A 23137-nucleotide genomic window follows, 5' to 3' on the forward strand; every position below is an offset into this window, starting at 1 on the left:
AAGGAGGCTAATGCCCTTCATTGAGTGCCTGCAGTGTGCCGGCACTGTGTTCACTGCTTTACATGCATTACCTCATTCAGTCCTTCCAGATGCGTAGATGCTTTTATTATCAGCCCATCTTATAAATGAGAAAACTGAGCCTCAGAGATGTTCAGCAACTTCCACATTGCCAAAAGGGAGATTTACACTCGGGTTTTTCTGACTCCAGAGTCCCCCTGGAAGCTCCAGGGTTTGCAATGCTGGGGTCAGGTCAGGCTGGCGCAGCACCCTCCTCCTTCAGTTCCCAGTCGCAAGGATGCTCCAGCTCCAAATGTTTAGATTTCACTGCCTGAGCATTCCTGAGGGCCTCCAAAGTCCTGAAAGGGAAAAGATCAGTTTGCAGGATAAGGAGGGAATGAAACTAACTCCTCACCTCAGTTCCTCCATTCAGACTAGCCTGGGAGGGAAGCGGGGGAAGTCCAAAGTCCCTGAATTTCCGGGCCTGTACCTCCCAGTGCAGAAACTCTCCAGCGCCCCCTGGTGTTCCTCAATACCATCGAGTTCTCCCAAGGTTTCCTCTGTAGAGTGGACTGGAACATCCCATCACAGGGATGGAGAAAACAGAGTGCCGTTGCCCCCTGAAGCCATCAGGGAAATCCTAGAACTGGAACTGGAACCCAGAGCTCCTGGCCACCGGCTCTTTCAGCAGCATCACCTTCTACTCCTGTTGTCCTCCATAGTGGCTGACTGGCCCAGCAATGTCACCTTTATTATATATGATCTAAGTACTTACTATATTACAAGTCCAATACACACTATTAAGTATGCCACACTCTATTAGAAGCGCAGTGATACTGTATTATATATCAAGTTCCATCAGGTCAATATAGAAAATGGGAAGTTTCTACTGGCATTCCTTGTTATTTTGAAATGGAATCCCAGCACCACTGCTGCCCCCATCTCCACTGCATATTTGAAAGCCCAGTCCTCTCTCCTCTGCCCGCTGTTCCCGCAAGATAGGCTTTCTCTCAAAAACTCAGTCCCACCACCTCATTCACAGGAATGTCAACAGGCACAAGGAGATAAAGTCTCTTGGGATACAAATGCTACTTAATGTGGGGGGTGGAGGAGGTGACAAGAGAAGAGAGAAAACTACCAAATGCCCTTCAGGCCACCAGTTTTTCTCTAATGGAGTATAGGAAATGACAGCAGGAGAGAGCCTGGTTAGCTCTAAGCCTCCCACAGGGATGGAGCCAGAGTTTATGTAGGAATTGCTCACCTTTGATGACTGTGATGATTGGGGCAGGCTGGTCTCACCACAAAGTGATAGACGGCAGGGGTCTCAGATTAGTGGCAGGCAAGAAGGGGAGATGTCAGGACTGGTAGGCAGCCCCACTGAGCCACCTCTCAGATACCTGGAATAAGCTCTTCTGCTCAGTTTTCAGTTTCTCATACTACCTCAGGTCTTGGTCCTGAAAGAGAGAAAGGGGTGTCGGCTCTGCTGCCCCCTGGAGGGCTGACTTTTCACCCCAGAGTAAAGATGTGGTTGGCCGCCTGGCACTGGAGGAGCTGCAGATCTCAAGAGGTACAGAGTCCGCAGGGAGTTGGTTGTGGGGGAGAAGGAAGGGGTAAGAGGTTGAGGGCTTGGGGGTAGAGGAGCAGTGGCTGAAGGGATCAGGTAGTCCTGATTAGGACGTGGAGATCCACCCACAAGCCCTGACAATAACTCAGCCAGGTTCCTGGAGGGTCTCAAGGGCTGGGAAAGGTGGAGTGGTGCCTGCCCCACTGCCTCCGTGGAAGGCCAAACGAGCCCTTGGTGTGAATCCGGAGAATGAGAGAGAAGTGCAGCCCCAGCTCCACTCCACACCCCCTTCCTGCCTATAAATAACCCCAAGTGTCACTTCAAAGAGGACCGGGAGCGCGGGAGAGGGGCTCCGGGGCCGGCGGGCTGGGGCCGCCGGACCTGCTCACCACGCCCCCCACCCCGGGCGAGTTTGCATAAATAAACAAATTCAAGCAGTCGGCCCCGCGGGAGGTGGAGGAGGAGTGAGGAGGAGGAGGAGGGAGGGGGGGCGGGAGAGATTAGTTTGGGAAGTAGCACGGATTGCTCATCCGATCCGTGCAGCCGCAGGGAGTGTGTCAAGTTACAGAGGCGCCGGAATCGGCCCCAGCGCTCCTCGCCAGCCGCCACTACCCACCTCTGCCCATGGGGCCCTCCATGTGCGCCCCTTCGCCCGGGGACTGAAACTGGCAGGCCCGGGAGACACTAGGCGCCCAGGAGGACTGACAGCGCGGCACCAACTGCTCTGCAGACTCTTGAAGGGAAAGACTGGGCGGAGAGAAGGAGAGCCGGTCAGATTCCCCTAACTTTCCTGGACTTGGAACGTTCTTCGAAATAACTTTTTTTCTCACCTAGGTGTACCCCAATTACCGCTGGTTGTGCTTTTACGGCCCTTCCCCTCCTACTGCTAATTTTTCCGTCCTCTTTGCCGGGAGCAACGGAAAGGGACGTTTTCCAGCGATACAAGCCCTTTCCCCCTTGCCCCGCAGTTTGGATACAGCCTTTTGGCAGCAGCTGTCGCCTTTATTTATTCTATTTATTTATTTATTGGTTCTCAAGACGTGAAAGGATGGTAGCGGAGAGCACCCACAAAGCGGCAGCCACTGGTGCCTGCGGCCCTAGGGAGTTGGGCGCGCCCGGGACGGTGGCTCTGTCGGCGGTGCGGGCGGAGCGCGGCGCACGGCTGCCGAGTCCAGGGTCGTGCGGGCTGCTGGCGCTGGCCCTCTGCTCGCTGGCACTCAGCCTGCTCGCCCACTTTCGGACGGCGGAGCTGCAGGCCCGGGTGCTGCGCCTGGAAGCGGAGCGCGGGGAGCAGCAAATGGAGACGGCTATTTTGGGACGAGTCAACCAACTGCTGGACGAGGTCTGTGCTCTTTGTTGCTGGCTTTTATCCCTCCCCGCGGCGCCCCCTCGCGCAGCCTCCAGACTGTTCAGCCGGTGTCCGCGGGCGCTAGCTGTCTGCGAGCCCCGGGTTCGTGCGAGTTGCCTGCGGGAGGGGTAGGGACACGGACAGACGCTGCCCTGCCAGGGATTCGGAGGACCTGGTGGGCAAGAGCATGACCCCGCGACTCCCGCCTCCGGCAAGCTCTCCCGGCGTCCAGCGCTGGGAGCGTCCTGGGCGCGCCGGGCAGGTGGAGGAAGGCTGGGTGCGCGGAGGCCAGCAAGCTCCACTCCTCCCTTTCGGGACCTGGCGGGGTGGTGTGACAGCCGCCCCGCGCCCACGCAGCGGGAAGCGCGCCCAGAGGCCCAGGCTGAGGCTTACTGAGCCCCGTGGCCCTCCTCCTCCACCCCTTAAGGACCGGGTGTTGCGGGAAGAGGGGACAGTTCTTGCAGGGGGTGGTGCCCTGGTCTCTGCTCACTAGCCCAGGCCGCTACGATCCAAGTGTGGGTCGCCTGACTCTGCTGTCCTTGGCCGCAAATTAGTCCACACCTTCTTGTTCCTAAACCAGGTTTCTTATTTTTCTGGAAAAAGGATGCTTTCTCCCATTCTCCAAATTTTCTTGATCCAAGTAGATTAAACGCTACTAGTGTATCAGGTAGCTATGGCAATCTTGGGAATACAGAAAAAGGCTGTCCCCTCCCCAGGAAGGAGGGACATGCAGCCTCTTTGTGCCACCAGAGGAAAGGCTGGGCCTTGGCAGGGTGAGGCCTGATGATCTGTGGGAATCTGGACAGCACAGGGGATCCAGGGCCCAGATGGAGAGGAGGACAGGCAGGTGGGGGCTGCAGCAGTCTGGGAAGAGGTCCTGGAGCAGGTCCTGGCCATGGAAGGTCCTGACCATGGAAAGTTTCCATGGGGAAGAAATGGGAGAGGATCTCTTACTTAGCTGGAGGGCGTGTGCAACAGTAAAGACCACAGTGGTAGAGTCCAGAAACCCTGGGTTTTTATCTCCACTCTGCTACTTGGAAACTTGGGACAAACGCTCCAACCCCTCTGAACATGCAAAACAGTGCTGATGTAGCAAACACTGGAGCACAGCTCTACCTGTGGTGGGTGGGGTGCTGTGAGCATTTTGGCAAGATGTACCTATTCCCTACAGCCAGGCTCCTCTCAGCTGCCTCTGCCAGGCTCTCACCTGCTGGAGCAGTTCTCCAGGGTGGCCAAGGAGAAGGAGATTGCAGAGCCAGAGCAGAGAGGGCGGTCACAGGGCAAGCTTACTGGTGCTAGTGGTGCACCCATGACTGCTGCTGTCAGCTCATTCCCATGGCCTGCCAGCCTCCAGGGAATCCGGAGAGCTCCATCGGGCTGCCCATGGTCCCCTGGGCCTGGGGTGGAGGTGGGGCATCTCTGGGCTCAGGCAGTGTGAGCCCAGACTGGCTGGGTGGTGAAGAGGGTGTCAGGGCAGTGAGAGCTCCTCCAGGTATCTTGGGGGTCCTGGCTGCTGAGGGATAAAGCGTCTGATTTGCAGGGTTTAGTGCAGCCCATCTGTCCATGCTTTCCCCTTCCCAGACCTTCCTGCTGGCCTGACCATGCCCTGGCCTTTCCTAGCTCCTTGCTTCCGCTGCTTCAGACTGGCCATGCCAAGTCATATACTCTAGGGGCCTTGGGGCTATATGTTGGTTACTATTGTATCCAACATGCTCACTCCTTCCCTCCAAGCTGCAGCTCCGTATTTACCCTACTGAATGTAATCTTTTCAACTACTAGATATCAAAGTTATCCCAGAGAACATCTGAACTGAATCCCATTTTTAAGGTGGGGAAATTGAGCCCAGAGTCACATAGTGAGGTCCAGGACTAGAACCTCAGCCTCCTGGCCCTGTATACAATGTTCTTTGCACTGTATCCTGCCATCTTTTTTTTTTTTTTTTGGTCTATTCTCATTCATTCATTCAGTAAATGTTTATTGAGAGCCTGCTGTGGATCAGGTATTGTGGGAGACACTTTTGCCCTCCTAAACTTACAGGGAAGTAGTGCACAAAGAAGAAAATGGGTAGTGACCATGTCGTGTACAAAGAAAAAAAAAGCTACAATAGTGAAAGAAGAGAGGGGCCTGGGGAATGCATTACATGCAGCATTGTCTGATGGTGGTGGCAGTCATGGCAGCCTTCCTTAGGGAAGTGATTTTCAAATGAAGAACTGAAGGATGAATAGGAGTTTGCCAGGCAAAAGTGGGTGAGTGAAGCCTTGTTCTAAGGGGACAAAGGGAACAGTCTTTGAGGCTGGAGGCCAGAGGGAATTGGGAGAAGTGCGGGAAGTCCAGGACCCCGGAGGACTGGGAGGGTGAGGAAGTAGGAGATGTGGCTGGAGAGAGATGGGCAGCTCAGGTCAAGAGGGGCCTTAGAGAAAGTTAGATCTAAATAAGAGTAACAGGGAGACATTGAAGGGTTTTGAGCAAGGCAGTTATGCCCCTAGAGTGAGTGCTTATGGCTGGCAAACCAGTAAGGCCAAACAGGAGGCTGCTGCAGGCCAGAAGGGACAATGAATGGGGGTGAAAGTAGGATCAGAGAGGGGTGACTGGAAATGGTGGCTGAGGTCAATAGGGGAAGATGCTGGAGCCAGAGGAAGGGAACTATGCCACAGGTGGATGGTGTGAGTGGCCTTATCTGTGGGTGCCTTCTCTGTGCTCCTGGAGGGACACCCTAGTGTTGGACTGTCCAATACAGAAACTGCTATTCATATGCAACTCATTACATTTAAACAAACTAAAATTAAATAAAATTTAAATTTTAGCTTGTCTGTTGCAACAGCCTGGTTTCAAGTGTTCAGTGGACACTGCAGCTAGAGACTATGGAGCTGGACAGTAGAGAGAAAGAATATGCACATCCTCGCAGAAAGTTCTATTGGCCAGTGCTGTGCTATGAGCAGCTTCCAGGCCTGCAAAGCAACTTGAGGGGACCATCCTGGGCCTTTCCCTGTGTAGGTGTGTTCTCCCAGGTCTGAGCAAAGGGCAGAGGAGAGGAATGGGTAAGGCAGAGAATTGGGACAGGTAGAAACCTGCCACGGGAGAGGAAAATTCAGAGACAAGAGAGGGCAAATGATTTTCTTACAAAACAATTCTCCAAAATGGAGGTGCAGAAGGTGCCTGTCCTCACGGGGCACACAGGCATCTGGTGAGTCTGGGGGCCAAGACCAGGATTCTAGCTGGGCTTTGCCAGTCCTGTGGCCTTAGGCAAACCATGCTACACTCCTGCACTTCGGGTTCATCTTCCATAAAATCTAGGCCCTGCCTCCCTCCTGGGACTGGGGACAGATCGGAGACTTCACTAAAAGGTGCCATCACCAAAGACCATGCACAAGACCAGATGAGTGCTCAGGGAGGGCTCTTAGGGAGCTGGGGCAGGCAATCATTGGAGCAGGCAGGACTGGGCCACTTCCTAAAGAATGGGAGAAGGACACTGGGGAGGGCAAGCCTGGTGAGGCACACGGCCTGTGCAATGAACTGGGGGTGGGACTCCAGGGCACACGCATGTCACCCATGCCAATGGGGAAAGCAGGTGATGTGGCAAAGACTGTGTCTATGAGGCAGAAGGAAGAGGGAGCTGCGGGGAGGGCCGGCCAAGGGGACCCAGGAGGACAGGAGGCCTGAGAGGGGAGCCAGAGGCAGATCCGAGGGGACCAGCCCACGACGGGGGTTGTGCAGAGCCGGGACTGGAGGATGGCGGGAGCCGGCTCTGTGGGGAACCAGGAGTGTGCTTTCCAGACCTCAGGCCCCAGCTCTTCCCCCATCAGTGCCTCTCTCCTGGTCTGGGACCGTTAACGAGCAGTCCAGCTGCCTGTTATTTGATTTGCTTGCTGTGAGAAAGAAGCTGGAATGTCCCAAATGGAGAAAATCAGATGACACCCAGGACTGGGCAGCCGTGTGCAGTGAATGAGAAAGGAGTGGAATTTAAAAGAGCCAAATGCTGGGCCGGGTGGGGTGGCTCACGCCTGTAATCCCAGCACTTTGGGAGGCCAAGGTGAGTGGATCACCTGAGGTCAGGAGTTCGAGACCAGACTGCCAACATGGTGAAACCCCAGCTCTACTAAAAAATACAAAAATTAGCTGGACATGGTGACGGGCACCTATAATCCCAGCTATGCGGGAGGCTGAGGCAGGAGAATCGCTTGAACTGGGAGGCGGAGGTTGCAGTGAGCTGAGATCGAGCCATTGCACTCCAGCATGGGCGACAGAGCAAGACTCCATCTAAAAAAAAAAAAAAAAAAAAAAAAAAGGGCCAAATCCATTTTCTAGGCCCAAGGGGAAGCAGAGGAGGGTCTCAGCAGCCACTTTTAAGTGAGTTTTGGGAGATGCCAGTTAGACTCCTCACCCCCAATGATAACATCATAAACTGTACTAGAAACGTCCCATAGTTATAGGGTACATACAGGGGGCAATGCTATGCGTGTTACCATTATATCTCTTTCAATCCTCGCAACTTCCCTAAGGGACTGACATTCACACCACCCCGTTTTACAGATGAGAAGACTGATGTCACTGTACCTCCCTCCCACTATCTCTGATTCATTCCTTTGAATGTTAAAGAATCTCCTGGGAGAGGAAGTGGTTAAAACTTCCAGACTAAAATGTTGAGGAACCCCAGGCACACTCCTTCATCCCTAAAAATAACAACAATTATAATAACGTGTCTCATGTTTATACGGTGTATGATTTTGGTGCAAAAGTAATTTCAGTTTTTGCCATTGAAAGTAATGGCAAAGAGATATAGGGGACAGATATAGGGGAGGGATCAAAGCAGCAGCTGAAAGATTGGGGCTCTGGATGGGGTCCTTTAGGACTGAAATGCTGGGATGAGGATGGGAAGAAACTCTTAAAAGGGAAGTGCATGTGTACTAGGGTGGGTAACCTGTGCACAGTGTCCTGTGCTGACCACAGCTGCCTGGACCTCAGTATATGGACAGACTCTGGATCCAGGTTTCCTCAAATGCAGCCAGCACAAGATGGTACCAGAGGAGTCAGGGGTGGGATCCAGCCCCCAGCAGGCATCTCTCCTCCACCACACCTTCCCCTTTCCAGACAATTAACTAGGTCAGCAGTGGCCCATACATGGCTTGAGTGTGCACTACTCCCCATCCCAGGGCTCTCAGCAGACATTATTAATCAATTGCTGTACACTTTTCCATGGAGCTTACATGCAACCTCAGAATCCTTTTCAACAGTGTTCCAGGAAGCTGCTACTTACTAATGAGGGTTGGTGTTCAAGATGAAGAGCTATTTCATAAGTCTAGATTTCGTTTTTTTAATAACAGGTGCTTGCTATAAAGGCAGGGAGAGTTATTAGAGCTCTGCAGCGTCTCCAAAGGCCTTTGAACTAGGAGATAACTCTGAACAGACTGAGGACCTCAGGAGGCAGCCAACCCTCATAGGAAGGTGGTGGGGAAAACCAAAAGCACCTCAAACACCATTCCATCTGCCCTAAGCACAGCTTTACGGTTGGGTAACTCCCAGAAAGATGCCTTTTCCCCTTCTTCTTAATCACTCTAGACTTGCCCCACTGCCCTCTGGAAAGCCTCCTCGAACCACTCCAACCCAATATGGGCTCCCTCCCTACTCCCACTTCCTGTGGCTCTTCCTTGGTTGTGCCAGACATTTAGCTCAGAGAAGGAAAATAGACATAGCGTGTGGTGTTGGCTTTCCTTATCCCAAACCATAGAAGGTGCTACTCATCACTCAACACACTCTTTCCCCTTCAGCCTAGGTAGGCCTCAGAATCCTTCTCAGCACAGTCCTCCAGTGGCACAGGGAATGGCAACCCAGGCTGCCACTCCCATCCATTAGAGTCAGTGCACAAGAGGAAATCCATTTGCCATTCATGGCTCAACCCCACCACATTGTACAACGGTCTCTCTATGTGACCACACAGGACCCGATGACAGCAATAGAGGCATGCAGTCTTGGGTCCCTTATTAAGTCTAGCCCAGGACTTTGCACATAGTAGGCAGCTCTCACAAATTAGCTGTTAACATAAGGTCCCCCTGCTAGAGACTGGGGAAGGTTTCTTAGTCAGCCTTCCTCGCAATGTCCCCGGCCCTGGACCCAACTGTAGGCTCAGCATTTGCTCCAGGGGTGTTTCTCAGCAACCAGCAGAGGATGAGATGATTGACTTCTGTGTGTCCAGGCTGCAAGATGCATCCTGGCTGGGAGAGCAGAAAAGGCTCGGTGATGTGTTCCCCATTGGGCAGAGAAGCTGGGAGCACCCACCCCCTCCCATCCTCTACTCTCAAGGTCAGGAGCTTCATTTTTACCTGCCCCAGCTGCCTGCCAAGGTTTTTCTTTAGAGTCAGGGGGTGGCAAAATGGTGAAGCAGACAACACCATGGCATTTGAACCCCTGCCACTAACTGTGTGACCTGAACCTCAGTACCCTGATCTGAAAAATGGAGATGATGACATCCTCCTTACAGGGTTGTTGTAGGATTAAATGAAATCATTTGGCTAATGGCAACTGTAACCATTGCCACCTCTCTCATCATTGGAGGAGATAATACGGGGCTGCATGCACCTTGTCCACAACTTTTATTGGTGGCTGGTATTTATTGAGTTTACACTGTGTATTGAGCTTACACTTACACTGTGTACCAGGGACTATTCAAAGACCTTTACATCTATTGATTCACTAAATTCTCACAATAATCCTATGAAGTGGTTACTACTGTTACTATTCCCTTCTTACAGAAGAAAGAATAGAGGCACAGAGAAGTTAAGCAACTTTCCCATGGTCACACAGTATGTGAGTAGCATAACTAGGCCTTGAAATCCGGCAGTGTGGCCCAGAGCTGGCATCGTCAGCCACTAGGATATACTTGTCTGTATGAAGTGTCATACCTCTCTAACTGCTGAGGCCAGTCAAACCAGCCAGGGGCTGGGGATCTGTTCAGTTTGGTTTGGCTCCCAGAGGCAGTGTTTACTGAACTGCCTTGGCGTCAGGGCTGCACCAGCATCTTTGTTGTAGGAAAGACATTGTGAGTGTTGCTAATTACATCAGGCCTTGGTGATGAGCACCCTGAGGGAAGCCCTTGTCCAGCCTTGGCCTCTGGAATGCTTGGGTTTCCCAGGATGGATGGGTTTGTTCTTGTCTCTCAGACTCTGACCTGGCCACTAGGAAGTTTAGCAGCAAATCTGGGGTTCAGCCAGTGGCAAAGGCTTTTGTATGAGCCTTGATCCCAGATCCTATTTGATCACTCTGCCTTTGCTGTTCTTCTACCTTACTGTATAGTGTCTGTCTGTCTTTGTATCAGCTGCCTGAAGTCTCCCTTTTAGAGCCAGAGAGGGGTAAAAGTTCTGAAGTAACTAAACATTTTAAAGTTACTTCCCCTCCTTCTCCTCTGATCCAGATGTCCTCAAAGGCTTGCACTTGTACTGGTGATGCTGGTTGCATTAGAATCGCCTGGGGAGCTTTCAAAACACGCCAGGCCAATTGTTCCCAATACCTGCTACAGATGTCCGTGGGTAGGGCTTGGCCATAAGTGTCTAACGAGCTCCACGGGTGATCGTGTTCTGCGGCTGGGCCTGGGAGGCCCTGAGAATGAGAGAGAGAGAGAGAGAGAGAGAGAGAGAGAGAGAGAGGTTCTGTGTGGCCCAGTGCTTGGAGCTCCCTGTGCAGTGAAACCCAGACCCCCTTACATGGGTCCCAAGCAGTGCTTGAGGGGCTGAGGGGCAGTGACGAGGCTCACGGTGAGATGTCAACAAAAGTCTCCTTGTGCACTGGGAGGTTTGAAGAAGGGCAAGCAGCAGGCTTTTTGCTGTTGTTTTCCAAAAACAAAATCAACTGAGGTTTGCCCTCCAGGAAGCCTCAGAAATCCTTCTTCCACCTCTTTGGGTTGGGTTCTGCCCCTCCCAGAAACAGTCTATTGAGCCCTCAGTCAGAGGAAGTCAGCAGGCTTCTCCAGGGGAAACTGAGGCCTGGGTCTGGGGAGGCTAGGGTGGAAGGGGTCACCAGCTGCGCTGGGTGTTGTCTGGGCTGCTGGCAGGCCCCAGCAGCAGCCCCTGCTGACACTCCCGCTCTCCCATCCACAGCCCTGGGTGTGGGGCCTCCTTGCAGAGATGCTGCCTGTGGCAGAAGGGGTGGGCCTGCTGGCAGGGGGTGCTCCCCTGGTCCTTCAAAGAGCAAGGGCCAGTCGAGCACAAAGGGGCGGAACTGCCTGCCAGAGAGCCTGGGCACGGCCTTTGAGGGGACACTGGGCCCCTGTCTCCCTGCCTGGCAGCTATTGTGGGTTTGCCTGAAACACCACATGGCTGGGGTCCATGTAGGCTGGGCCTCTGCCTCCTTGGCCCTTTCCCATCCTCACTCCCACCCCAGCCTTGCCTGCCTCCTCAAGTCTTGGTCATTCTCCTTTGAGCATTTGTCCAGGCATTTCCCTCTGCCCACACTCTCCTTCCTCCTGCCCACCCCACCCTCCCTTCAGGCACTTTGGTTTTTTATCTGTTCTTTGGGTTGCAGCAGAAGAACCTTGCTGCCCCTAAAAGCTGTTGTGGGACCTGAACTTCTGCCATAGAAGGACTTTGCACCTGTGGCCCTCTGTCAGGCTGCAGATGCTCTGTGAAGGCACCTCTTTAGCACCAGGTCGTGCTCTGATAAGGTGGCCTATAGGGCAGGTCAGAAAGGTTGACCTCTTGGGACAAGGATGCAGAAAGGGGGCTGGGTTAAAGGGGCATTTGCCAGGGCTATTCCAGGAATAGCTTCATCCACCTCCCCTTGAACTGGCATTTGAGGTTTCCTGGAGTTGGGGGAAGCTCTGTGACACGGGAGGTCAGAGGGTGCTCCTGACACCTCCAGCCTCAGTCAACTCCATAGAATCAGGAATGGCCTTCATAAGTCAGGTGCTGCTCTAGGAATTTCCTACAGCAGCCTTGGTCCTCAAGCTTACACCTCAGTGACAGGGAGCTCACTACCTTATATGGCTGACTATTCCATGGTAGGACATCTCTGGCTCTTAATATCATCAGAGCCCCAGCCAATCTTTACACCCACCAACCCGCAACTCCAGCATGTCTTAAAAGCACCTCAAACTCTACCTGTCTAAACTGAGCAGGAAATCCACCCCTCACCAGCATCCCTTCATATGTGAGCACGCTGGCCTCCAGCCACACCACCGCGGCCCTCCTGTCCACACCTTCTCAGCTTCTGCAGACCTGTCCGCTCCTCTCCATCCCCGCCTGCCCTCCCCAGCCCGACCCCCTAACTCATCTGCTCTCACCCATGCTGTCCTGACTCTCTTATCCACACAGCAGCCAGAGGGGACCTTTTAGAAAACTAAATGCAATGATGCCATCTCCCTGATTGAACTCTTCAGTACCTCCCTGTTGCTCTCAGGCTGGAGAACACATTGCTAAATGCGACCCATGTAGCCTTCAGGTACAGCCCTTATTACCCTCTCCAGCCTCATGGCTCACCTGCCCTTGCTTCTGGAGTCCAGCTACACGGTGGAGCACAGATTCTGGAACCAGGTTGCTGGGTTCAAGACCAGCTCTGCCAATTACTGACCATGAGACCTTGGGCAAGTTATTCAAGCTCTCTGTGCCTTAGGTTACACCTCTGTAAAATAAGGGTAATGATAATAAGAGTACTTTTATGAGGGTTGTTTTTAGGATTAAAAAAAGTTAAGACATAAAGTGCTTTGAGTAGTGACTGGTACTCCAGTAATAGATCATCCAATCTCCTTGAAAGAGCCAAGTTTCACCTCTCACAGGCCTAGAGTCAAGGTGTGGGCTCTGAGCCAGGCTTCCTGGGTTCAAATTCTGCCTCTGTCCTTTCAGGCTGTATGCTGTCTTGGCAGGTTACTTGGCCCCTCTCTGTCTTAGTTTCCTTGCTCATGAAATGGGTTGCAGTGAGTGCTGGGTGAATAACATTAAGCTGGTGCAAAAGTAATTGCTTTTAATTGCTATTAAAAGTAATGGCAAAAACTGCAATTACTTTTGCACCAACCTAATACATGCAAGATGCTTGCCTGGCTCCTAAGAAGTGCATTATTGGGTTAGCTTTCAGCCACTCCCGTGTGCCTGGGCCCCTCACCTGGTGAGTTACTGCTCAGCTTCAGATCTTGGCTCATGTCTCACTTTTCTGCCATGAGCCAGACTAGTCCATGCCCCAGCTGGCTCTCAGCTCCTTGCCCCTTTTGGCCACAGGTCTCATGACAACGGCTGCTCCACATTGATGTGTGTGGTTTGTAGGCTTTTCTGTTCCCCTCCCTAGAGGATAAACTTCATGGGAGCAGCCTCAGTGTCTGCTTTGCATAGCAAGGTTCCCAACATTAACCCCTAGCACATTGTAGATAGTCAATACCCACTTGTGAAAGGCAGGAAAGGAGGAAAGAGGTCCCCAACATTCACCCCAGGACTCTTACTCTCTGCCTTTTCCTTCTTTGTGGTTGGGGGTCCCTGCCTCATCCTGTACCAGGCCCGGAGATGACCCCTGGACCCCTGAGATCCTTGAGGTCCTGAGCCCCTTGCCAATCTGCCCCCCACACACACCATCAGCTCCTTGACTCCCTGTGGCAGCAGCAGGGTCTCAGGTTAGCTAGAAGGAAGGACTTCCTCATATGAAGGCTGCAAAGCTCACATGGGGTATGTGCCTCCTGTCCCTGACTTTTTTTCTGGACCGTAGAACCTGGGGCCACATCTGTCTGTGGTTCTGGTGAGACAGGGAGGCAGAGGGAGACAGAGGCAGTATGTGCTATCCGGAGGACCTGCAGGCCCCTGTTTCATGACCGCAGTCTGTGATCAGGCGCCAAGTCCACTGCATGAAGAGAACTGTTGAGGTAGGGAGAAGACAGCTCCTAAGGCACCCCTGTGGCACCCCCTCGCTGTCCCCAGCACACAGGCCCCTGCAGCAGCCCTGGCAAGTTCAGTTTTGGTGGTTGTGGGTTGGATGTCTTGATTTCCTCCACTTTGATTTCACCCTGCCAAGCTGCCTGTGCCCTGGGGCACGTGGCTACATGTGGGCCTGTCCCTTTAACCCCTTCTGTGGAGACATTCCTCTCCTGCAGTCCCTGGGATGTAGCCCATGGAGCCAGCACTGAGCAGCCAGGTCCTGCCTCTCTACCTCCTCACGAGAATGCCCTCCCTACCCCATGCCCATTTATCCCAATTCTGCCAAAGCCCACCTCCTCCTGGGACTACAAGGATGAGTCCTAGAGGGCTGACCTAAAAGTAAGTAAATCGGTTCGAGTGTGGATCGAGACATCTGACCTGGGCCCCTGATATCCGAGGGCCAGCTCAGTCTGCAATGGGGCAGCCAGCCCAGAAGCAGTTATGCCGCAGGATGATCAAAAGGCCTCTAGCAGATGGGATCAAGCCCCCGCCCTGTGCCAGGCATTATGATCAGAGTGCTGGCACAGGGGCCAGAGCTTTGCTGCTGTGGTCATTTCAGTGGGCAGCTCCTCTTCCTTCAACTCCTAATTCTCAGGGTCAAAAGGCAGGGCTGCAGGTCAGACCCTCCTCACTCACCCTCCCTTTCCGGGAGAGGGGCTCTGAGTTTCCCAGGAGGAGGAGGGACGTGGCAAGTGCAGGAAACTTGACCACTTGTCGCAGTGGTGCACGCCATGGGGCCAGCGCAGCAGAGATCAGGCCAGCCTCATCACAGCAGGTGGGAGGAGGCAGGCCCGGCACTGGCTCAAGAGAGAAGTGGCCTTCACCTGGCCACCAAGCAAAACAAGCTGGCAAAACAAGTGCTCACCCTCCTCACATCTGGATACCTCTGTTTGTTTGTTTTCTAGCCTCATCTCATTTTGTCCTGCCAGCTGTCTTGTGTAGTCTAGCAGATCACTTAGATTATCCCCATTTTATGGATGAGAAAATCAAGGTCCAGAGGGGTTATAGATTTTGCTTAATACACAGTTAGTAGGAGAGTTGGGACTAGGCCCCAAGGCTCTGGCACTCCCAAGCGTAGTCAAGCTGATATGATAAGACTTCAACACTGCCAAGCTCTGCCTACAATAGATGCTTCACTGGAGTTTGGGGGCCATCTGTGCCAACCCAAAAGAGAGTCCCACTCCAGTCTCCAAGGGAATAGGAGGCATGCACTAATAATATCAAAAATCAATCATTCAATGATAGTTTCCTCCTAAAGTGCTTAGCACAGTGGCTGATATATGGAGTTCAATGTGCATAGCTGTTATAATTAATATTAACTCTTGTTTAATAATTCAACCCAAAATTGATCAATACTCCGTGGTTTCCAGGCACTTGCCTCTGTGTTGTCTCATTCAGTCTCCACATCAGCACTCAGGAGGCCGGCAGGGGGTGGTGGGTCATATCCCTATTTTGTAGATTCCCCTGAAGGTAGGTGCCAGGCTCAAGGTCACAGCTGCAGGTCTCACCTGGCTTCTCCCTCTGGGCTGTGTCTATGCCACAGCTTGGACCACCCCACATATTGCAGAGGCCCAGGTTGGGCAGGGACCCTTTAAGATCCCTGAGGCAGGGAGGGAGTGTCCCCTAAACCCAAGGCCAGGCTGGAGCCACATTCTCTGGGGGGAGTGAGTAGCCGCCTGGCATTTTCCCTTTGATACTGATACAGGCATTTTAATAGCTGCGACCGATCAGGCGGGTGATGTTTCAGCCCTGGCCACACAGGGCATTCCAGGAGGCCCTAGCTGCCAACAGGGGCAAAGCAGGAAGGTTTTTCTACCCAGTGTAGCTAGGGGTCCACCCTAGGGCCTCATCTTGGGGGCGTCTCACCATGAGTCTCAAAGTCAGATGTCAATGGGGGCCAGGCTGGTGGCCTAAGTAGGTGAAGCTGGCTTTGGAGAGAGAATACTTTGGTGGCCTAGATGGCACATATCCATCTGAAAGGGGCAACCATCACGCAGCATCACCTGATTGTACATGCTCAGTGTTGCCAGGTCTCCCATCATGCAAGAGAGACCAGAGATCAGAACTGGATGTGAAATCCCCTGATGTGTGAACAACCAATATTTATTGAGCACCTACTATGTGCCAAGCCCTGTTTTAGGTGCAGTGAATAGAACAGAACAAAGTATCCAGGTCCTTGTTGAACTTACATTCTAGTGGTACAAAGAGACAATAAGTAAGATAAATAAGCAAAAAAAAAAAAAAAAAAAAAAATCCTAAGGAGGAAATAAAACAAGGGGGTGTGCTGGGGAAGGAAGAATTTTTGGGGAGGGGGTGCAGGAGGCAAGGAAGGCCTAACAGCATGCTGGGTAGGTAGCTGGGAAGAGAGGTAGCTGGGAAGAGAACACTCAGGCAGAGAACCCAGTAAGTGTGAAGGCCCTGAGGTAGAAGAAAGCCCAGCATGTTTGAAAGCTTCAGAGGCCTGTGAGATTACCCTGGCTGCCATGTTGAGAAAGGTCTGCAGGGGCACTGGCAGAAGTCGAGTATTCGTTAGAATGCCATCACAGTAATTAGGCCAGAGACAACGAGCTTTGGACCAGGTGGTAGTCATGGAGTTGGTGAGAAGGGGTCAGATCTCAGACGTGTCTGGCAGGTAAAGAACTGGAATTGCTAATAGAATGGGTGTAGGGTGAGAGAAATAGACATCAATGATAATTGTGACGTTTTGAGCAACTGGTGGGATGGGGAAGTTGATGGTAGGGGCAGGTCCAGGGAGGAGTTGGGAGAGTCTATGAGAAGCTCAGTTTTGCCAGGCTAATTCTGAGATGCCTATGAATGGCCATATCAAGCCGGCAGCCAGATAGATGTATCTGAAGTTTTGGAGGAAGGAATAGGTTGCAGGGCATCATCCTGCATAGATGGCTCTGAAGCCATCAGACTGGATGAGGTACCCTAGGGAGCCAGTGTCTAGAGAAAGAAGTGAGACCCTGGATGTGGACCCTGTGATCTCCAACATTTAGACATCAAGTAGATAAGAAGGAATCAGCACGAGACTGAGAGGGCACAGCCAGGGTGGTAGAAGGGAAATGGGGAGAGTGCATGTCCTGGGAGCCAAGGGCAGGAAGTGCCCTAAGGAGCAGGAGGGGTGAGCAAAGGCTGCAGCCTGACTGAGAGGAGGCAAGAGAACTGTCCACCAGATTTGGCAACCCGGAGGTCATTGGCAACCTGCAGGAGAGTTCTTAAGGGACGGTAGAGGAAGAGCCAGGTAGGAGTGGCCCAGGAGAGACGTAGGAGGCAGCGAAGGTTGTCATCCAGGAGTTTGTCTAGGGAAAGAGCTAACCAGAGTCAAAAGAGGATTATTCTTCTCTTTTCCTTTTTTATGCTGGGAAGAACAACAGCATATTTGCATAATGATTCCGTGAGGATGGGCTAACTACAGCTAAATCCAGCTTGCAGCCTGTTTTTATAAATATATATTTTTTATGGGAGCACAGCCACACTGATTTGTTTCCAAACTGTGGCTGCTTTGGCCTCCGATGGAAGAATGGAGTAGGTGTGGCAGAGATCATGTGGCTCACACAGCCTCAAATATTTACATTTGCCAGTCCCTGATGTAAATGATCCAATCTAGAGGAGGGGATTGATGAAGCAGGAAGGCAGGGGACTTGCTGGCTACAGGAGGGGTTGGCCCTCGTGGAAGCACAGATGGGGAGCTCAGGAGGAGAGAAGGGTGCTGGCAGGCGCAGATGCAGATGGACGGCACGTGTAGTGGTGGCTGCCTCTGGAAGTCCTCTGCTGCTTGCTTTTCTTCTCAAGGTCTTCAGTTGACAATGAAGTTGGGGGAGGGGGTGTTGGTGGTTTGGGGAGAGGAAGTGTGAAAATTCCTAGGACAGTGCAATGGTGAAGCGTTGAGGGAAGCACAGAATGATTGCTGGGCTTCCATTTGAGATCTAGATCACAAATTTAAAGTAAGATCAGTCAGCGAGGTTGTGTGTTTCTCCCACTTTACCCCGCTGCCTGTGTGCAGGGGTGGGGTAGGAGGAGACGTTGAATCTAGCTAGGCTTGTGGCTTAGTGAAGGGGGAGGGTGTCGAGGCAGTGAAGGGTGCAGACAGGGAGTGGTGATAATCACTGTCCGCAGAATTTGAGCCGGGCGCGGAGGGAAGTGACACATGGTGGTGATGGACAGTAAAAAGCTGGTAGGACCCACAGGTTGAAGGTCCTGTGGGATTCGAGGGTCCCTGGGACTAGGGTGTTAGGTCCTTGGGAAATAGAGATCCGTGGGCAGAGTGTTGAAGCCTAGACTGTGGCTGGGTTGTGGTACTGTTGAGATTCAATACTCTTTCAAAATAAACTCTGGGCAGGCCAAGAAAACACACCCCAATCTGACCTTGTTTTCTAGCTGTGCCTGTGGTAGCTTTGCCTGCTCAGATGTCTCCATCCCTCCAATCAAGGCTCCCGACTTCCAGGTCCACCCTTCCCACCTGTCTTCTCTCCCAAACTCCAGAGCTGCCTGTGCCTACCCCCGCTGGGCTCCACAAACTTGCCAGCTTCCCACAACCTGCTCTTGCTTCTGTTATGTCCCAGGGGTGGCATGTTGGCTGCCCAAGGCAGGGCCTGGCTCCCACCACCACTCCAAGTCCATCCTGTGTCTAGTTCCTTCTTCCTCCCACGTCTCTTCATTGGGTGATGACCACGACATCCTCCAGAGAGGACCTCAGCCCCAGCGGTCTCACTGGTCTATACTCAACGGGCTGCTGGAGTGACCTTTATATCACCCAAATTTGACCACATGACCTCCTTGCGTAAAACCTTCGAAGGGTTCCTCCATGCTAGAATCCTTACCTGGGCACATAAGACCTGGTTATTAGTCAGGGTTCTCCAGAGAAACAGAAGCAATAGGCTGTACATAGATGCACAGAAAATGAGTTATCAGAAGAGACTGGCTCATGTGATTATGGAGATGAGAAGTCCCTCAATCTGCCATCTGCAAGAAAGAGGCCCAGGAAAGCCAGTGGTGTAGCTCCACTTAAACCTGAAGGCCTGAGAGCCAGGAGAGCCAATGGTGTAAATTCCAGTCCAAGTCTCAAGGGCCAAGAACCAATTGTGGTGCAGGGGGAGTCGATGTTCAAGGGGAGGAGAAGATGGATAGTCCAGCTCAAGCAGAGAGAGCAGTCTTCCTCCCTCTACCTTATTCTACTTAGGCTCTCAACAGATCAGATAATGCCCACCCACTATGGTGAGGACACTCTTCTTTCCTGAGTCTACTAATTCCAGTGTTAATCAACATACCTAGAAAGAATGGTTTCCCAGCTATCTGGGCATTCTTAGCCCAGGCAAGTTAACAGATAAAATTAACCCTCACAGCCCCCACTCTCCACTCAACACCCAGGCCCTCCAAAGTCTACAGTCCCCTGGACACATCTGAGCATACTTCTCCCACACCAAACTCAGCTGTTTGCTGATGGACTGTGTCTCATTCTCTATTTTACTTAGCCTCACCAATAGTAGGCACTCAATAAATATAGGAGCTATTGAACAAAAGCATTGAACTTGAAGTTAGAGGACCTGGAATTTAGGCCCTCTGTGGTTTACTTGTTTAAGGCAATTGCCTTTCCCTTTCTGGGTCTTAGTTTCCAGGATTATACAATGGGGCTGTCTTCTGGCCTGCCTGTTGCACGGGTAGTGATGAGGGTCAGGTGAAGTCTCAGGAAATGTGAAAGTCACATGGAGGTCTGCCTTAGGTTGGGTTCCCAAGGGAACAGTCTCCAAAGTGGAGGTCTATGAGTAGATGACTTACTTATTTGACTTATTGGCATCAACATAGGAGGGGGAGTGAGGGAAGTAGAGTTGGGCAGAGGAGGGGCTGAACTGTGATACAGTCATGACAGAGGCCCCAGCTGGTCCTGTGGGAGCTCCATAGCTGGGGTGGCCCTAGAGTCAGTCCAAATTGAGGCGGAGGGGCCAGGTCTGTGTTCCTCCCATTTATCAGTAATTAAATATGGATTGCCTTTGGGGGACGGTATGACCCTGATCAAGGCTGCTTCCTTGGGCTAAGAGCAGCTCCCAGAAAGAGGCTCAGCCATCAGCAGCCAACACTCCCAACAGCTAAACCACTGGTCTAATCCTGGGAGACTGGACAGCCCACCACAGCACCCACAAGCTGTGGTGCTTTATGGCTGTCAACAAGCCCGGAACCAGTGGCAGGGATCCATGTTACACATTCAAAATCTCTGCCCCTGCCTTAATGACGTGCCTTCCTGCCCCCCACATTCCTATCCCCTGTCCTCACTCAGATCACTCCAGCCACACTTCGCCCCTTCCTGTTCCTCAGATGCTCCATGCACAATCCTGTCTCTGGGCCTTCGCCTCTGCTGTTCCCTCTGCCTGGAACACACTTCCTCCAGATACCAAAGGATTCATTTTCTTACTTCCTCCAGGTACTACATGACTCATTTTCTTACTTTCCTCTGGGTCTTTGCTCAAAGTCCCCTCAAAGAGAGACCTTCCCTGATCCCCTGGTATGAAAAGACCACCTTCCATCACTCTCTGTCCCCTTGCCTTACTTCATTTTTCTCCCAGCATTTATCACTGCCTTTTACATATTTTTTGTTTTTCTATTGATTTTTTCTTCCACGAGAAGTTATGCCCCTCTAGGGGTGTGACCCATGGGGATGGAGCAGGGGTGCCACCCACTCATGCCAGAAGCTCTGTCTCCAGCCCAACCCTGTGATGGCAGCTTGCTCAGTGCTGCTGCTGAGTGGGTGACAACTCCGATGGTTACAACCTTTAGCCAAAATGCTGCTGACTCCTCTGGTCTTGGCTTGTCAGTCATTGACTGGTTTTATCCTTGAGCAGACCTGTGTCATGCACCTTCTGGGTGCCAGGCCCCCAGGTGATTGGTGGGGAGGGATGTGGAGGCGGGTTCATGCAGTCCCTTACAGGAAAGCAGCATTCATGAGCCAGGCTCAGAGCTGGGCACCAGAGGGGCTATGAGCAGGCTTTGTCCTGGGGGCTCATTTGTTGGCCCCGCAGCTGCTCTGTGCCCACCTGTAGCTTGGCTTCAACATCCGTCCACCTAATTGTTACTCAGCCTCCCCTTTCTAAGTGAGGGTCCCCACTTTGTGGTGTTTCCCTTCTTCTGGTTGCCTTGATCTTGACCCCCTTCTGCTCTCAGAGACCCCCCTCCATCTGTCACTGTGTTCCCTCCCCAGGCATTTGCACTCACCTTCCTCCAGCAGGTGGAGCGGGCTTTGTGCCAGGAGGCCAGAGTTCACACCTCAGATCCTCTACATCCTGACTGTATGACCCTCAGCAAATCACTCCGCTTGCTCTGAATCCTTGTGAAAGTTTCTGACCTTCCCTCTCCACCCCCAAACCAGAGGTGATATCACCCTTATGACACCTCTCATATTACTTTCTTCACCTCTCTTGTGGCCCACACTGAGTGGCAAAATTGCACAATAGTGAGGAAGCAAATAGCTCTGGCTGTCATCCTAACTGGTCAACATTGTCAGGGTGGGGACTACAGCACATCACGTGCAGTCAGTCCTGGCCAGCCAGAGCACAGGCTTCATGTGGCCAGATCTCTGTTAGTTTTTCAAGAGAAATTACAAATGCAGATTTGCACATGAAACCACTCACTTCAAAATATTGGCAATAAATTCAATAATAATAACGATTTAAAGCTCACTGTGGGAACCAAATAAAATACTTTGAAAGTCCTATTTGACCCTAGGGCTACCAGCTTCCTATGACTTCATGAGCATCAGAGTGTGGGTTTGAATCCCAGCTCTGTTCCTTACTTCAACCTTGACCTTGGCCAGGTGCAGTCTCCACTCTGTGCTTCAAGTCCCTCACCTGTGAAATGAATATGGTAATAGCTAACATTCATTGAGAACTTCCTGGGTATCAGGTGCCATTCTTTCTATGCATTAATCTTTCTAACTTCACAGTAATCCAATGAAGTGAGGACTCTTATTAGCCCAGAGTCTGAGAACTGTGGTTAGTCCAGTCAGCCTGGCTCTAGAGGTGTCCCTGTTAACTGCTAGTCTGGCCAACTTTGTTGCAAGGATCCAGTAAGAGTCCTTACGAGACCCTTGTTACATTGCCTGTGCAGCGTAAGCCTGCAGAGTTGACACACAGGGGCATTCTGCATGCATGGTCATTATGCATGCTCCTCTCCACTTGCCATCATGAACATGACAACTCCTTGAGGGTTGGGATATTCTACCTCTTTGATGCTCCCACCTCTTTGGAGCCTTCCAGGTTGGCTCAGTAATTTGAAGGGAAGTGAGGAAGATATTTGGCAGAGGGGTGCAGAGAGCCTTGCCATCCCCCCTACTCCTGTACACCTGCCCAGTCTGCAAATGCTAGCTTTGTAAGGGACACCAGAAGAACAGAAGTCACTGTCCCTGCCCAGGGGTCCATCAGGAGCCCAGTCCAAGGCAGGAAACTATTAGCAGAGAGCTGAGAAAAGCATGTCATTGTACACATGAGCGTGAGGTGCGGGAAGATGCAACTGGTTTATAGGGTCCTGTGTTTGGGGTTAATTTCTTTAAGAGTGCTCCAAAGACATCAGACATTGTGATTACCAGGATGGGCTTTCTTGTCTCCTTTTTATTACCCAGTTGTACGGTGGCCAGTGGAAGGCCATTAACTGCCTGTCTTTGATCCAGGAAGAGTTCTGCCAGCTCCCCCTATGTGACCCCTTTCCCCTCTTGCTGCCCTCCTCGTCAGCCCACAGCCGCTTTCCAGGGCTTGGTGTCTACGAGCTCCTGGTGACTCCTCTTGTCTGTCTCCTTGTACAGAAATGGAAGCTCCACTCAAGGAGGCGCCGGGAGGCCCCAAAGACATCTCCAGGATGTAACTGCCCGCCAGGTAAGCAGCCCTGCAAACAGGTGACAGTGGGTGTTCCCAGGACTGAGACCAGAGGTTCTTCCTGGTGGCCAAGCTCTAGCCTCACCTCACTCAGGCCATCACTTTTCATTTGAAAGACAGGAGTGACAGTATCTGTGGCTGCCTTCCATCTACTCACTGATTGGCCTGCCTGCCCGGCATCCATCTGTCCACCCACCATTCATTTGTTCATAGAGTCTTTTATGGGCCTGACACTCTTTGAACTAGGTTGTGGGGAAGTCAGATAAGATGATGGGCATGGCTCTTTCGAAAGTTATGAAGTGCTATGCAGCGTCAAAGGGACCATCAGCCCCCCAAGGGGCGGCACCTTGCTTGCTGTATTCATCATTGTGTCCCCAGCTTCCCAGGTATGCAAAAATGTTTGTTACCTGAATGAATAACCCCATAATTGTAAGACCTTATTTTCTATAGCTAGCTGGATTAGGGCAATGCATGTTCACTATATGGCTTC

The 23137-nt window shown here is 52.0% G+C and overlaps 1 protein-coding gene across 1 annotated transcript; it reads left to right on the forward strand.

The window, feature by feature from the left end:
• The first annotated feature begins 2065 nt into the window (after nt 1-2065).
• LOC139356259 (collagen alpha-1(XIII) chain-like) lies at nt 2066-22828 on the forward strand. The gene is made up of 2 exons (XM_071069695.1): nt 2066-2903; nt 22578-22828. The coding sequence occupies exons 1-2, from the start codon at nt 2610-2612 to the stop codon at nt 22758-22760; spliced, it is 477 nt and encodes a 158-aa protein (XP_070925796.1). The 5' UTR covers nt 2066-2609; the 3' UTR covers nt 22761-22828.
• Nucleotides 22829-23137: the final 309 nt, after the last annotated feature.

Source organism: Macaca nemestrina, chromosome 9, assembly GCF_043159975.1.
Source record: "Macaca nemestrina isolate mMacNem1 chromosome 9, mMacNem.hap1, whole genome shotgun sequence".
Lineage (NCBI taxonomy): Eukaryota > Metazoa > Chordata > Mammalia > Primates > Cercopithecidae > Macaca > Macaca nemestrina.

Excerpts from the sequence above, each read along its gene's own strand:
- LOC139356259 (XM_071069695.1), top strand. The coding sequence starts at position 2,610 with ATGGTAGCGGAGAGCACCCACAAAGCGGCAGCCACTGGTGCCTGCGGC. Across the intron at positions 2,904-22,577 it reads TCAACCAACTGCTGGACGAG|AAATGGAAGCTCCACTCAAG; the intron begins GTCTGTGCTCTT and ends CTCCTTGTACAG.